At 57.6% G+C, this 12,764-nt stretch overlaps 1 protein-coding gene across 1 annotated transcript in view; it reads left to right on the top strand.

The window, feature by feature from the left end:
* Positions 1-12,423, top strand: part of ABCF3 (ATP binding cassette subfamily F member 3) — a 13,009-nt gene extending 586 nt beyond the window's left edge. The window contains exons 2-21 of the mRNA XM_019532825.1: positions 165-312; positions 455-534; positions 930-982; positions 2,442-2,539; positions 2,663-2,785; positions 3,011-3,277; positions 3,569-3,649; positions 4,213-4,272; positions 4,806-4,862; positions 5,205-5,227; positions 6,248-6,303; positions 6,556-6,756; positions 7,147-7,223; positions 7,748-7,792; positions 8,273-8,405; positions 8,709-8,797; positions 9,183-9,274; positions 10,171-10,303; positions 10,515-10,602; positions 12,233-12,423. Of these exons, the coding sequence (XP_019388370.1) occupies positions 165-312; positions 455-534; positions 930-982; positions 2,442-2,539; positions 2,663-2,785; positions 3,011-3,277; positions 3,569-3,649; positions 4,213-4,272; positions 4,806-4,862; positions 5,205-5,227; positions 6,248-6,303; positions 6,556-6,756; positions 7,147-7,223; positions 7,748-7,792; positions 8,273-8,405; positions 8,709-8,797; positions 9,183-9,274; positions 10,171-10,303; positions 10,515-10,602; positions 12,233-12,391 (2,063 nt within the window). The 3' untranslated portion in view covers positions 12,392-12,423. The remainder of the gene's footprint in view (positions 1-164; positions 313-454; positions 535-929; positions 983-2,441; positions 2,540-2,662; positions 2,786-3,010; positions 3,278-3,568; positions 3,650-4,212; positions 4,273-4,805; positions 4,863-5,204; positions 5,228-6,247; positions 6,304-6,555; positions 6,757-7,146; positions 7,224-7,747; positions 7,793-8,272; positions 8,406-8,708; positions 8,798-9,182; positions 9,275-10,170; positions 10,304-10,514; positions 10,603-12,232) is intronic.
* Positions 12,424-12,764: the final 341 nt, after the last annotated feature.

Below are 12,764 nucleotides of genomic sequence, written 5' to 3'. Positions count from 1 at the left end.
CATGCCTTGCCCAGCCCAGGGTCTGCAGCGGGTGCCCTGGCTTTGGCCTCGGCCACCCGGGGGTGTCTATTTCTGCTGGAGGCCCCTGGCCTCGCGGTTGTGCCTGGGCTGGCCTGGCAGCACCCCCCACCCCGGTGCTCAGCCCCGTGCCCCTCCCCCCACAGGGGTGCTGCACAGCGGTGGGGCAGATTTCGAGTCGGAGGACGAGCTGTTCGACGCGGTCGGGGAGCTCCTGCAGGACGTGTCCCGTGACTCCAAAGACGATGAGGACATCCGGGATGTCTGCCGCAGGATGTACGACGCCCTGCACATGTGTGTACCTGCAACACGGGGGGTGGCAGAGCCCGGGTGGGTGCTGCCTTTGCACCCAGGCTGTGGCGGCATCCTGGCCGGGGCTGGGGAAGCAGGGCTGGTGCCCGGGCAGCTTCCCTGTTGACTGCTGTGTGCATTGCAGGGATGACGAGAAACCCCGGGGCTGCAACCAGGTGCTGCTGGACGCCCCCATTCAGCTCTCCCAGATCACGGACGGCTGCGGTGAGGAGGCTTCACGTGTAGTCTTCGCTGTGGTGCTGGGCTGCTCGCTGGCCTGTCTCCCATGTGACCTGCCCCTTCCTGCAGGAGTCGTACTGGGGGTGGTGGGAGGGGTGGTGCCGCTGACGCACCGAGGAGCGGGTGTTGGCTGCTAAAGGTCTGTGAGGCCGCCAGACCTGATGGCAAGAACCAGGGTAAGGATTTAGGTTCTGATGTCACCTCGGATGAGCCATTTGGCCTCTGTCTTTCTTGGTGTTTGCACCTGCCATGCCAGGCTATTACTCTGCCTGCCAGTGAGTCCTGTGTATTCATTGCTGTCTGGGCAGCACGGAGCTGGGGAGCTGGGCCGAGCGCGAGTGTCCAGAACTGGCACTGACGGACTTCCTGCTTGATTGCAGATGCGGGCGTGGACCTGTTACCACAGTTGCTGCTGAAGAGAGACCAGACCTCGGTGAGGAGGTCTTACTTTGGTTTATTTTTAACTGGAAAAAACGATAGAAGGTGTCACACATGATCGTACCTTCCTCCCATTACTGCTCCCCAGGCTGCAATAAACACTCAGAGAGGCAAACTGCCGCCTCTGCTCCACACCTTGTGAGAGCCCCTGGTTTCCCCCAGTCTGTCCCACTAGAGATCTTCTCTAGTCAGGTTGGGGGTCTTCTGTTAGGTCCATTACTACATGTTCACGCTGCTTCCTCTGTGTCAAGGTTTCAGTTAACTTCAGGGACTGCTTGGACTGAATCTGGTAAATAGAAATCACCCAGGCAATGATTGGCCTGTCAGCCTGACATCACAAGCAGAACAAAGGGGTAGATGATACAGGATTTGATGTTTAAAGAATTAAATGGGAGGCAGGGAGTGATGTCCAACAGTGTGAACTTACAGATTCTGTTGAATTTTTAACATGATGTCAGTTGATGAGGGGGTGGATGAGCCAGCCTGGTTGTAAGTCATAGTGGCAATGTGGCATGCTTGGACTTCTGCAGGGCATTTGGCTTCTTCCTGTAGGGCTTTGTGATTAAGCAGCCAGGCTGTTACAGACTCGTCAGCATGGCACAGACTGATTACAAGCTGCCCAACAAATATGTCTCTGCATGTGCAAATGGGGACTCGAAATGAAGCAGGTTTTTTTGCAGTGAGCAGTTCTTAGTCTTTCACTACTTAACCTTCTTACCACTAACCTGGGGTAAAACCATAAGATTTTTCTTGTAGATGCCTTGGGTGGAGGGGACAGGCTGTCTGAAGAAGGATCTATATTGCCTGGCAGGCTGGGTGCAGTTGGTCTGACCAGATACTAGGTTTATGTTGTTTGGAAAATTGGCGGCAGTTTAACTAGAATGGTTTTGCTTGAGGAAGAAATTGGTTTGGGGGAATCTTATAGCTGGTCAGGCAGATCAGCCTGGTGCCTTCTGGTTCTTTGAGTCTGCATGGTGTTTCTGAGCCCCATCTTGGTTTGTTGACCACATAGTGGGAGTTTGGGTCAGGTTTGGGTCATGAAATTCTGGTCACCAGGGAAGTGGAGCAGCTGATGGAGGGAGAGGTGACGTGTGGGCTGCAGAGCGTGGGGGAGAAGTGACTGGGACACTTGGAGTTCCTGAGAAATTGTGGTGTTTTATATGTGGGACAGAACAAATGGTTGCCAGATCATCTGCATGGCACCCACTGGCTACCCTTGCCCATGGACCACTCCGTTCCTGAGCGAATCCCCAGCTAGAGACGTTTCCCTGCAGTGACCTTTAATTCTGTCTCGCCCCTTGTGTCCTTGTGCCCCACCAAGTATTGCTCCTTCCTGGGAGTTCCCAGACCTCCTAGGATTTGTGTTCAGTACCTGGGCTGCTCCCTCCTGGACCTGTGCCTGAGGATGCCTGCAGGATTCTTGGTCTTTTCTGAATCTCTTCTTTGTGCCCCAGATGGTGAATGTCAAGAAGCTGCAGAAAGCCGAAGCCAGGCTGAAGGCTAAGCAGGACAAGAGGATGGAGAAGGATACCCTGAAGTCCAGTAACCCGCTGTGAGTGTGCAGTGTGTGCCCCAGGGCAGGCCAGGCTCAGGTCCATGTGCTGTGGAGGAGGGGAGGTTGACTTGCCCAAGTGTTTTCCTATGTTGAAACTTGTCCTCCCTCCTCTGGTGCCAGGGTCCTGGAGGAGGCATCTGCCAGCCAAGCTGCCAGCAAGAAGGAAACACGCATGGAGTCGTCAGGCAAGAACAAGTCATATGATGTGCGCATTGAGAACTTCGATGTGTCCTTCGGTGAGCGGTGAGTCCTTGGGAGGCTGGGGGACGTGGGACGAGGATGGGCAGAGGTGGCCTTGTGGGAGCCTGGAAATACCCTGGTTTGAGGGAGGCAATGGGACAGGCCTGAGGGGCAGGCTAGGCATGTGTTGCCTTTGTAGCACTGTCCTGAGCAGTGAGCTAACTTCCATCTGCCCATGAAGTCTGGAGGCTGCTGCTGAGCAGACGCCTGGCTATTCCCTTTGCGTAGGGTGCTGCTAGCAGGCTCAGACCTGAACCTGGCATTTGGCCGGCGCTATGGACTGGTGGGCAGGAACGGGCTGGGGAAGACTACCCTGTTGAAGATGATCGCCAGCCGGAGCCTGCGCATCCCCTCGCACATCCGCATCCTGCACGTGGAGCAGGAGGTGGCGGGGGATGACACACCGGCGCTGCAGAGTGTGCTGGAGTGCGACATCATGCGGGAGGGCCTGCTACACGAGGAGAAGGAGCTGACGGCCAGGGTCAATGCCGGCAGGTGAGAAGTTGCTAAGCTGCCTGTCTCATGGAAGCTGGTGCTTGTCCTGCCACAGGAGGCTGGTCACATGGATGCTGGGTTTGAGTCCACAAGGAACTTGGTCCTATTGTCTGTCCTGCTGCCTTGCCATTGTCAGTCTCTGGGAGTGTCCCCCACTAAACCTCTGGTATGGACTTTGCCCCCCAGTTTCACTGAGAGGGGCACCCAGGTGTCCTCACTCCTGGCCTGAGGAGGCCGACTATACCCTGTCTCTGCAGGGAGCCCTCATGCCACACTTGCGTCTTGTTCCAGGGCAGAGGGAACAGAAGGTGCCAGACTTTCAGAAATCTATGCCAAGCTGGAGGAGATCGAAGCAGACAAGGCGCCAGCAAGGTAAGGCCCATCTCCCCGCTGCTCCGGGCACAGGGGCTGCCAGTTTGCCACAGAGAGCTTAGGAAGCAATGTGTGATTGGGGTGGAGGAAGTGTTAGGGTGTGGGGAGAGGGTGTCCTTCCGTCCCTGTGGAATCCACATAGGGGCTGCTTCCCTCCCTGGATTACTGCCTGCTGGGGCAGATAGGGTCTGGAGTAGCTGGGAGCGCCTGAGAACTCGGGCAGCCAGAATTCCTGACTCTGCTGACTTGAGCTCATGCTGCTCCACTGAGCCTGGGAGCTTCCCATCCTCTGGCTGTCTTGTAAGTAGCTGAGGGAATGTTTCCAGGCCAGTAGATGATGAAGACTGGCCTGAAAGCCAGGGCTGTACCTCTCTGTGGGCCAGCACCTGCTTTCAGTGTTCGCATGTGTAGCTGTCAGGGCTATGGATGAATGGGTGCCTTGCTGGGGAGCTGGTGCTGCCCATGGGTAGGGGATGTTTAGCACAGCAGTTTCTACTGTGGACCTTGGGATCTTGGTGCTAGTCCTGGGGGGGATTTCAGGCGTGTCTCTTTCTCCTACACAGGGCATCTGTCATTCTTGCTGGGCTGGGCTTCAGTGCAAAGATGCAGCAGCAGATGACCAAGTAAGTGTCCTGCCCCACGCTTCGTTGGAGGTGTCTCTCTAAATTCCTGTGCAGTGCAGGCCCCATGCACAGAGAACCCTAAGCTGTCTACTTCCTACCAACAAGCACCAGACATAGCCAGGGCTTTGCAGGGCACTGGCACGGGCAGGGACTGCTTGTAATTTCAGCTGAGGAAGAGGTGCCTCTTGGTTCTTCTGCTCCTGATGTAGGCTGCTGTCCTGGGGCATCGGGCTACAGGGCCCTGCTTGGAGCCAGCCCAGTAGCATGTGCTGTTGCTCTGGAGCTGTGGCTGCTCACGAGCCTGGCAAACTTGGACTCCCCCTGTCCTCTCCTGCGGCCGGGGTCAACCGTAGTGTTAAGCTGCCTCTGGGGGACAGCAGAGCTACAAGGGTACCTGCCCCCAGGGAGCACCGTTGGCATCTCTCAGCTGTTGAGGGTCTAAGAACAGGGGGCTCAGTGGGTGAGGAGTGATTGTGGGCCAACACAGCAGTGCAGGGCTAACACCTCTTGGATTTGGTTTTGTCTCTACCCAGAGAGTTTTCGGGAGGCTGGAGAATGAGGTTGGCTTTGGCCAGAGCCCTTTTTGCCAGGTAGGTCTCCAAACAGTGCTGTCTGGGTTGATGTTATTGCGCTTGGTTCTCTGTCCAAGGAAGTGTGAAGAGGTGGGTGACTGCCGAAGTGGCCTAATGGGCTGCCTTGGGGTGAGCTCAGGCTGGTTGCACTGGCAAGAGGCACTCTAGGCTAAGGGGCAGGAGAGCTGGCTGTGGGAGGAGCTCCCAGCTGCTGCCAACAGGGCACCCACAGGGTGCACAGGCTGTGGGGCAGGCCCTGCAGCTGGGGGTGAGAGTGGAAGTGAGAGTTGCAGCACCACTGCTCAGGCCCGGAGACCCACCCTGAGTACTAACACTGCTCTTTCCCTGTCTTTCTCTCAGGCCGGATCTTCTTCTGCTTGATGGTAAGTTCATGCCCCGAGTCCTTTCTCATCTCTGAATGGACCCCAGGGTTGCCTTGACTATCCTTGGTTTAGGAATGGGAGACCCAGCGGGAGTTTTGGCTGCCTGTGTAGACTAAACAGCCAGGGTGTCTCTGGCCAGGCACAGGCACATCAGGACAGTGGTGACAGAGTGGGAGAGGGAGATCTGCATGCACTGCTCTCCCAAGAGCTTAGAGGTTGGGTGAGGAGCCTCACTGGGTTGTTGTCCTGCCCCCCACCCACCCCACTGGTGCCTTCCACATGCAGGATGGTCAGCTCTGGGGATGGCTGATCGCTGAGCCTCAGGGCCTACAAAGCCCTGATGTGGCCCCAGCACAGCATTTGTTCGCTGCAAACAGTCCCTTTTCTAATGGCTCCCAGCAGTGGAGAAGCAGCTGGGGGCAGTTAATGAACTTTCCCCTGCGGGCAGTAGGGATTTTGCCCTGACTTGTATCCTGCTTTCTTGGGCCCAGGTACATACTTTTTGCATGCCACCACTGTGTTGGGGCCTTGTGGGGGTGGATATAATGGTGCAGGGGGGGAGTGCCCGCTGTACTGTGGGGCTGGCTCCTGTGTTCCCCCTGCACCTGGGATTCTTGCCCAGTAGGAATTGCACATGAGAGGTCCCTCCCTCCTTTGAGTTCTCCAGGAGGTGCCTCTAGGCTGGTCTAAAGGCTCTGGTGGTTATTCCAGGCCTTGCAGAAGAAGGTGTGATGCCTGCTCTGGTATCTGCAGGTGCCAGCTTCCCACTGCCAGTTTTACCCATCATTGCATCTTGTCCAGAACTGGGCTACGAGCCCTTCAGGGCAGGGACTCTCTGTGCAGCCCTAAGCACTTGGGCTGTGATCCAACCATCACCTCTGGACCCTGCATTAATAGAAATGCTGGTGGAGCTGGCTCCTCTTCCCAGTGCTCCTACCTGGAGCAGTTCTTAGTAAGAACATCACGAGCCACTGTGGTCTGGCCCATTTCTGTCCTGATGTCTCTTTTCATTCCCTTCAGAGCCAACTAACATGCTGGATGTGAGAGCCATTCTGTGGCTGGAGAACTACCTGCAGGTAGGTAAGGGTGGCTGAGGGCAGTAGACCTTGCGGGACTGTCCAGAACAGTTGGGGGAAGCTCCCCTGGTATTGTGATACAGATTTGGAAAAGAGACTTCTCTTGGTGGCCCATGGCTTGATGTCAGGTGTGGGGATATGTGCTCCACAACACTAGCTAGAGTCTTCCGTCACGTAGGCAAGGCTGACACGTCCCGATACAGGCTTACCGTGTGTCCTGACTCAGGTCTTCCCTTTTGCTCTCTTGTTCAGACGTGGCAGTCCACCATCCTCGTGGTGTCCCACGACAGGAACTTCCTCAATGCCGTGGCCACTGACATCATCCACCTGCACTCACAGCGGCTGAACGCCTATCGGGGCGACTTTGAGAACTTCATGAAGATCAAGGAGGAGAGACTGAAGAACCAGCAGCGCGAGTACGAGGCACAGCAGCAGTACCGCGAGCATATCCAGGTACAGGACAGGCACCCTGGTGCTAGCAGGGAGTGGGGGGAGGTGTACGCACATTCTGGGAGAAACATGGCTCTGTGTCACCCTGGGATCTCCTCTGGAGGTGCTGAGGGACTCATTCATGTGCGGCACTGCTTTGGGGGCTGGGTGGCAGTGGAGGGGGCTCCTTAGCTTGGAAGACAGCTGGTATCATTGGCCTGCTTCCCTGTTGATGGCTGTGGGATTGTAACCCATTCTTCAGTCTTGCCCCTGCACCTTCCACATCCAAGGGATGCTCTAGCCCTCAGTAGTGCTCCCACTGTAGGATGGGCAGAATAATGGAGCATCGGGGTGGCGGGGACGGGAAGTAACACCCCCAGACAGGGCCTGAGGGACTCTGATCTTCTCTCCTAGGTCTTCATCGATCGATTTCGCTACAATGCAAACCGGGCATCTCAAGTGCAGAGCAAGCTCAAGCTGCTGGAGAAGCTGTGAGTGCCTGGCCCTGCCCTTCCCTTCCCTATGGCTTGTGAGGGAGGAGGGGAAGCAGCACTGTTGTGTTGGGCTGCACTGCTCATGGCTGAGAGGGAGGCAGGGAAAGGACTGGGAAGTCGAGCCATGCCACGGGTTTGGCTGAGGGGAGAGTGGGTGAAGAAGATGGCTCCACCCCAGTCTTGGAGGGGGGCTAGGGCAGAAGGGGTTTGAGGAGTTCCCAGTTGGTCCATCTGGAGGGTGCTGGGGTCTACAGGTCGGTGGTCTCTGGGCTCCTGTTTGGGAGAGGACACCTGGCCCACATGACCACCATATCATGGCTCCATTTTCGTCAAGCATGCAGCTTGATCCCTGGCATCGCTGTCCTTTCATTTGGGACAGCTCTGTGGGCCTGGCTGTACTCTAGCTGGCCTGGGGAGTCTCCCAGTGACACCTCCGGACTGAGGTTGCTGTGAGTGGTGGGGTGTGGCATGCCATGTCCTGGTTCAGGACACTGAGCGATGAATACTCTTCCTTCTCCCAGGCCAGAGCTGAAAGCAGTGGACAAGGAGTCGGAGGTGATCATGAAGTAAGTGTCCCTGAGCCCCCTCGCTAGGGGCAGACAGGCCAGGCTCCTGTGGTGCCTGTGGAGAGTGGGCAGCCTGAGACCCACTGTCCCTTCCCTCCGCTGGCCCTGCCACTTGGCACGTGCTCCTTAAACATGGCTCAAAGTTGCTGCTAAGGCTGCAGTAGCTGCTGCCATGCTCTGGGGTTGGTCCCTCTCTGCAGTGTTGGGCTGGGGCAGGCAGCCAGAGCACCTAATGTTGCTATTTCCTTGGCATGTTCACACTAGTCTGACTTTGAGGGCTCAGGTGTGGGTGGCTGGGAGGTGGGTCAGGTCCTGCGATGAGGGCAGCCCTGCAGTTACCCCACTGGGTGTCCTATGGGGAGGAGGTTAGCAGCTGCAGTCTCCCTTCTTCCTCTGCTGCTCCTTGCAGTGTGTGGATCCCTTTGTTTGGGACACGGCTGAGCTCTCATCTTCTGGGTGACCCTCTCCACCCATCCACAGGTTCCCCGATGGCTTTGAGAAGTTCTCTCCCCCAATCCTGCAGTTGGACGAAGTGGATTTCTACTATGACTCAAATAACTACATCTTCCGTGGCCTCTCTGTCTCGGCTGACCTGGAATCCCGGATCTGTGTGGTACGTACCAGGCACCTGGCTGGAATGGGGCAGTGGGAAGATGCTCCACAAAGGTCCTGGCAGGCGCTAGAGTTGGGCTCTAGCTTATGAATGCCATGCAAGGATATTGGAGCTGAGGGGAGTCCCCCTTCTGTTGACTCCTGGCCAGTAGACCTCCACTGCTGACCTAGTAACGGGGGACAAGTGACTGGATCTTCCATCCCCCAAAATGCAACCCGGTCTTGGGGAGAAGATGAATCCTCTAGGCTCTGGGACCCCAGATCTGTCCCTAGGGGAGTTCTCAACTGTGGATTCTCTCTCAAGGTTGGGGAGAACGGAGCTGGGAAGTCAACCATGCTGAAGATCCTGATGGGAGACCTGGCTCCAGTCAGAGGGATCAGACACGCGCACAGGTATGTCTTGTAGGGGAGGGGCTGTGGGAGATGGGCTGAAGGATATTGCTGATTTGTTGGGGGAGGGGGTATGGGTTTCCACTGTTGAATGGGTTCCTACAGAGTCTTCTCTCTTGTGCCCTGGGGTCAACTCATGGAACCGGGGTGGTCTGGGGAACCCGCCTCTAACCTGCTCCCCGTTACCAGTGGCCCCAAGTTGTGTCCAGAGTTGTGTCCAGAGCAGTCTGAGCCCTGGGGAAGTTGTCGTGTCCCTGCCCCCCCGGTATCCCCCCCGCACACACTCTGTCTCTCTCTTTTCTGCTGTACCCTCCCTCTGGCCTTGGCAGAGGCTGCAGGAGCCTTCCGCATTGTGATCTCTAATGGTTGCTTTTCTCTGGCTTGGAAGGAACCTGAAGATTGGCTACTTCAGTCAGCACCATGTAGACCAGCTGGACTTGAACATCAGTGCTGTAGAGCTACTGGCAAAGAAGTTCCCAGGTGAGTGCCGGCAGTTTCCAGAGCTGTTAATTCTAGGCCAGTCAGGAGCTCAGCTGTGCCAAGCAAGACCTGCCTTTGGTCTCTTGCTGCCTAGGCCATTGCTGAGTCTCTCGCCTGGCCCTCAGCAGTTCCTTTGGCTAATCCAGGAGCAGCAGTGATGAACTCGGTCTTTAGGGAGGGCACTTCAGGGGCTGCTGCCTGGAGAACCTCCTGCAGTGCTGTGGGAACATCCTTGCCAAATTTCCCTACTAACATGCTCCCTGTGAAGCGGTTGATTCTAGGGACCGAGAGCTCCAAGCTGTGTCTTGGAGATGCCTCAAGTGGAGGCTTGCAGGTCCCTTGATTCGTGGCTTCCCCTTGTGAGCGCCACAGGGCTGAGTCTGCAGCCAGCCTGAAATGACAGCCCCACCTGCCTGGTGAGGCAGTAAGTTCTCACTGGGGTTCTGACTTAAGCACCAGCTCTGCAGGCAGTGTAGCTGGCTGCTAGACCAGCAAAACCTTGGCGACCCCCATCTTTTCCCTCCTCGTCATTCTCAGCTGCCAAAGTCACCAGCTTCCTCCTGCTCTGTAATCTCACATTATATAAATCCCTGGCACTGCATTTAGGGACAGCGTCACTTGAATTCAGTCACAGTCAAGTCCCCTGGAGCCCCTGTCCTCATTGTGTCACTCATGTTCCTAGTGGAGCCTCCATTTGTGTGGTTCCTTGAAGCCCTGCCTCACTCGAGAGCTGTGGTACGCGAGGATCCTGGCATAAGACCTTGGTCCAGCTCGCTGCCGAGCACAAAATGCTCAGTGCAAGTTGGAGTGGGCCAGCAGCTCTGTGCCAGTGTCCTGGGTGCTAATGCCAACAGGCTGAGGCTGTGTTGTGACATGCTGCCCTTGTGCTTTTTCAGGGAAGACGGAGGAGGAGTATCGTCACCAGCTGGGAAGCTACGGCGTCTCAGGGGAGCTGGCCGTCCGCCCCGTTGCTAGCTTGTCAGGAGGTCAGAAGAGCCGCGTAGCATTTGCCCAGATGACCATGCTCTGGTAAGCCTCCAGGTTCTGTCCCGCTGTCATAGCAGCAAGACCCCCCAGGATCCTCCTCCCAGCATTAGGCCATGCTGTCTGGCACTGCTGGCTGGGGTGGATCGTTCTGGACAGCGCTGTGGGGGGTGGCTGCACTGCTGGACATCCCCCAGTGGAATACGGAGATGCTGATTTTTTTTTCCTCCCCCCCTGCAACTTTCACCGCTTCCAGTCCCAACTTCTATATCCTGGATGAGCCGACAAACCACCTAGACATGGAAACCATCGAGGCCCTGGCGAAAGCGCTGAATAAATTTCGGGTAAGGCTCCCTGAGCTGCAGATTGGGACAGGCGGGAGGTCTTGCTTTCATGGGATGCACTGTCCTGCCTTGTGCTGTCGTACCCCCTTTACCCCAGTGCGAGGCTTGGGTGGCTTCCCAACCGTGGTGGGCAGCGGAGCGGGGTGCTCTTCTGCTTTAGCTTCACGTTGCCTGTCAGGGGCTGGCTGTCAGCTTTTCCTTGACAAATACAGGTTGGGGACATGGCTGACACAGGCTCAAGCTGGCCAAAGAGCAGCAGCTCGGCAGCACGCCTCCACCCTGACCCAGCTCCCAGCACTGCTGTGCCAGTGCCAGGTGTGCCGAGCATAGGGGTTCTGATGTGGAGGCCTTGAATACAGGCCCCTCGGCATCTCGCATGGAGTAATGCAGTTTGCCTGGGCAGCTTGGACCTCCCTTCAGAAGAGAAGCTGCTGTTGGTGCAGACAAAGTTGAGGCAGGTGGTGGGTGGGCTGTGACCTGAATTTGGGTGGCTAGTGGCATACTAGCCTTAATCCCAAGGGTGTGGAGTGCAGTGCTGGCAAACCCCGTCTTCACAGTCATGAGGAAGTCGGGCTGGAAAGGACTTCAGGTCATCATCTAGTCCAGTGGTTCTCAGCCTTTTTTGTACCAGGACCCATTTGTTTAATGCCTCTTGCTCCTGACCTGCTGCCCCCAGTGTGTGGGGTATGGGGGGCCCCAAGCAGCCCCTTGCAAGCTGGACCTCTGCCAGCCTGTGGGGGAAAGCCGCGGTTTCCCATGTCTTTCTCCTTCAAAGGAGAATCCGTTCTTAAAGTTTGTTCGCGACCCTTTCATATATTCTTGCGACCCACAGATTGAGAAATGCTGATCTAGTCCAACCCCGTGCCTGAGCCCCGTCCCGTACAAATCCTTGTCTCGCCTGGTACTGAAATGACACAGGCGGCCCTGTCACAACCACCAAGCATAGCACCCTAGCCTGAAGCCGTGGTAGTCAGTGCCCTGCTCTTGCAGGGGCTGTCAGAATACCCGAGAGGTCCCAGGAAGAGGTCATACCCCTTGCTGCAGAAGAAAGCAAACACCACCCCTCCCCTCACCCCCTCAGTCCGTACCAGTCTGACCAGAGGCTAAACTTCCTTCCTGACCCCAAGTAGTCAGTCAGTTGGTGTGACCTGGAAGGGAGGGGTAAGACCCTGTACCCAGGAACGTCCAGCGTTGGTCCCAGCCTTAGCTGCGGGCACCACCTAAAGCCTCTGGGGGAGGAGGGGAGGGAACCCCGGTGCTTCATTGCTGCCTCCCTTGCTGATCTCTGCCTGCCCGTGCCCCTTGCACGTGAAGGCGAAGGGGAGCGTTCTGGGCCATGCTGGAACGGGCCGGGGGGGGCCGCTTTTGGTCTTGTTCCACACGAAGCTGGACCGAGCGCCGCACCCATCCTTCAGCTGACGCAGACTGGAAGCTCCAGCACGCGGAGCGGCCTTGCCCACCGAGCGGCGCGTGCCGTGAGCTGCAGCTCTGAGCCCAAGGGCCAAGCGCTCTGCTCTGCCACGGCTTTTACTAACGGCGGCCCCGCCGGGAGATGCGGAAAGGCCGTGCCCCCGCGTCAAGGTGGGCCGTGCCTGGGGCTCCTGGCTCAAGCCCTTTCTCTCTGTCCCAGGGCGGCGTGATCCTGGTGTCCCACGACGAGCGCTTCATCCGCCTGCTGTGCCAAGAGCTGTGGGTGTGCGAGAAGGCGACGGTGACGCGCATCGAGGGCGGCTTCGACGAGTACAGGGACATCCTGCAGGAGCAGTTCCGGAAGGAGGGCTTCCTATAGGGGGGCTGCGGCCGCTGGAGCTGCAGGGGCACCGGTGGGGGGGCCGGGGCCTGCTTTGCCCTCCAGCTGCCGAGCAGGGCTGAAAGGACACGGGGCGGGGGCGTGCTGCCTGTCTCCGCCTTGAGTTGCTGCTGCAAAGGGGGAAGCCATGGAGCCCCCAGTTCGGACTCGGGGGAGAGACCTCTCGCCCCCGCGGAGGCTTATCTGCCCCGCCCGCGGGAGCACAGGCGGGGGGGCCGGGCCTCGCCCCCGGCGCGCGGGCAGCCCCGCGGGGCGCTGCACGGGGTAAGTTATTGAGCGCTGAGCAGAGCTCCCGTCGCGCCGCGGTGCAAATAAAGCTGCTCGCCGGGGCCTCGGCGCCGTGTGTTTCTCC

The sequence above is a fragment of the Crocodylus porosus genome, unplaced genomic scaffold (assembly GCF_001723895.1).
Source record: "Crocodylus porosus isolate Cpor-Errol unplaced genomic scaffold, CroPor_comp1, whole genome shotgun sequence".
NCBI lineage: Eukaryota > Metazoa > Chordata > Crocodylia > Crocodylidae > Crocodylus > Crocodylus porosus.
This window is presented reverse-complemented; position numbering and strand designations above follow the sequence as displayed.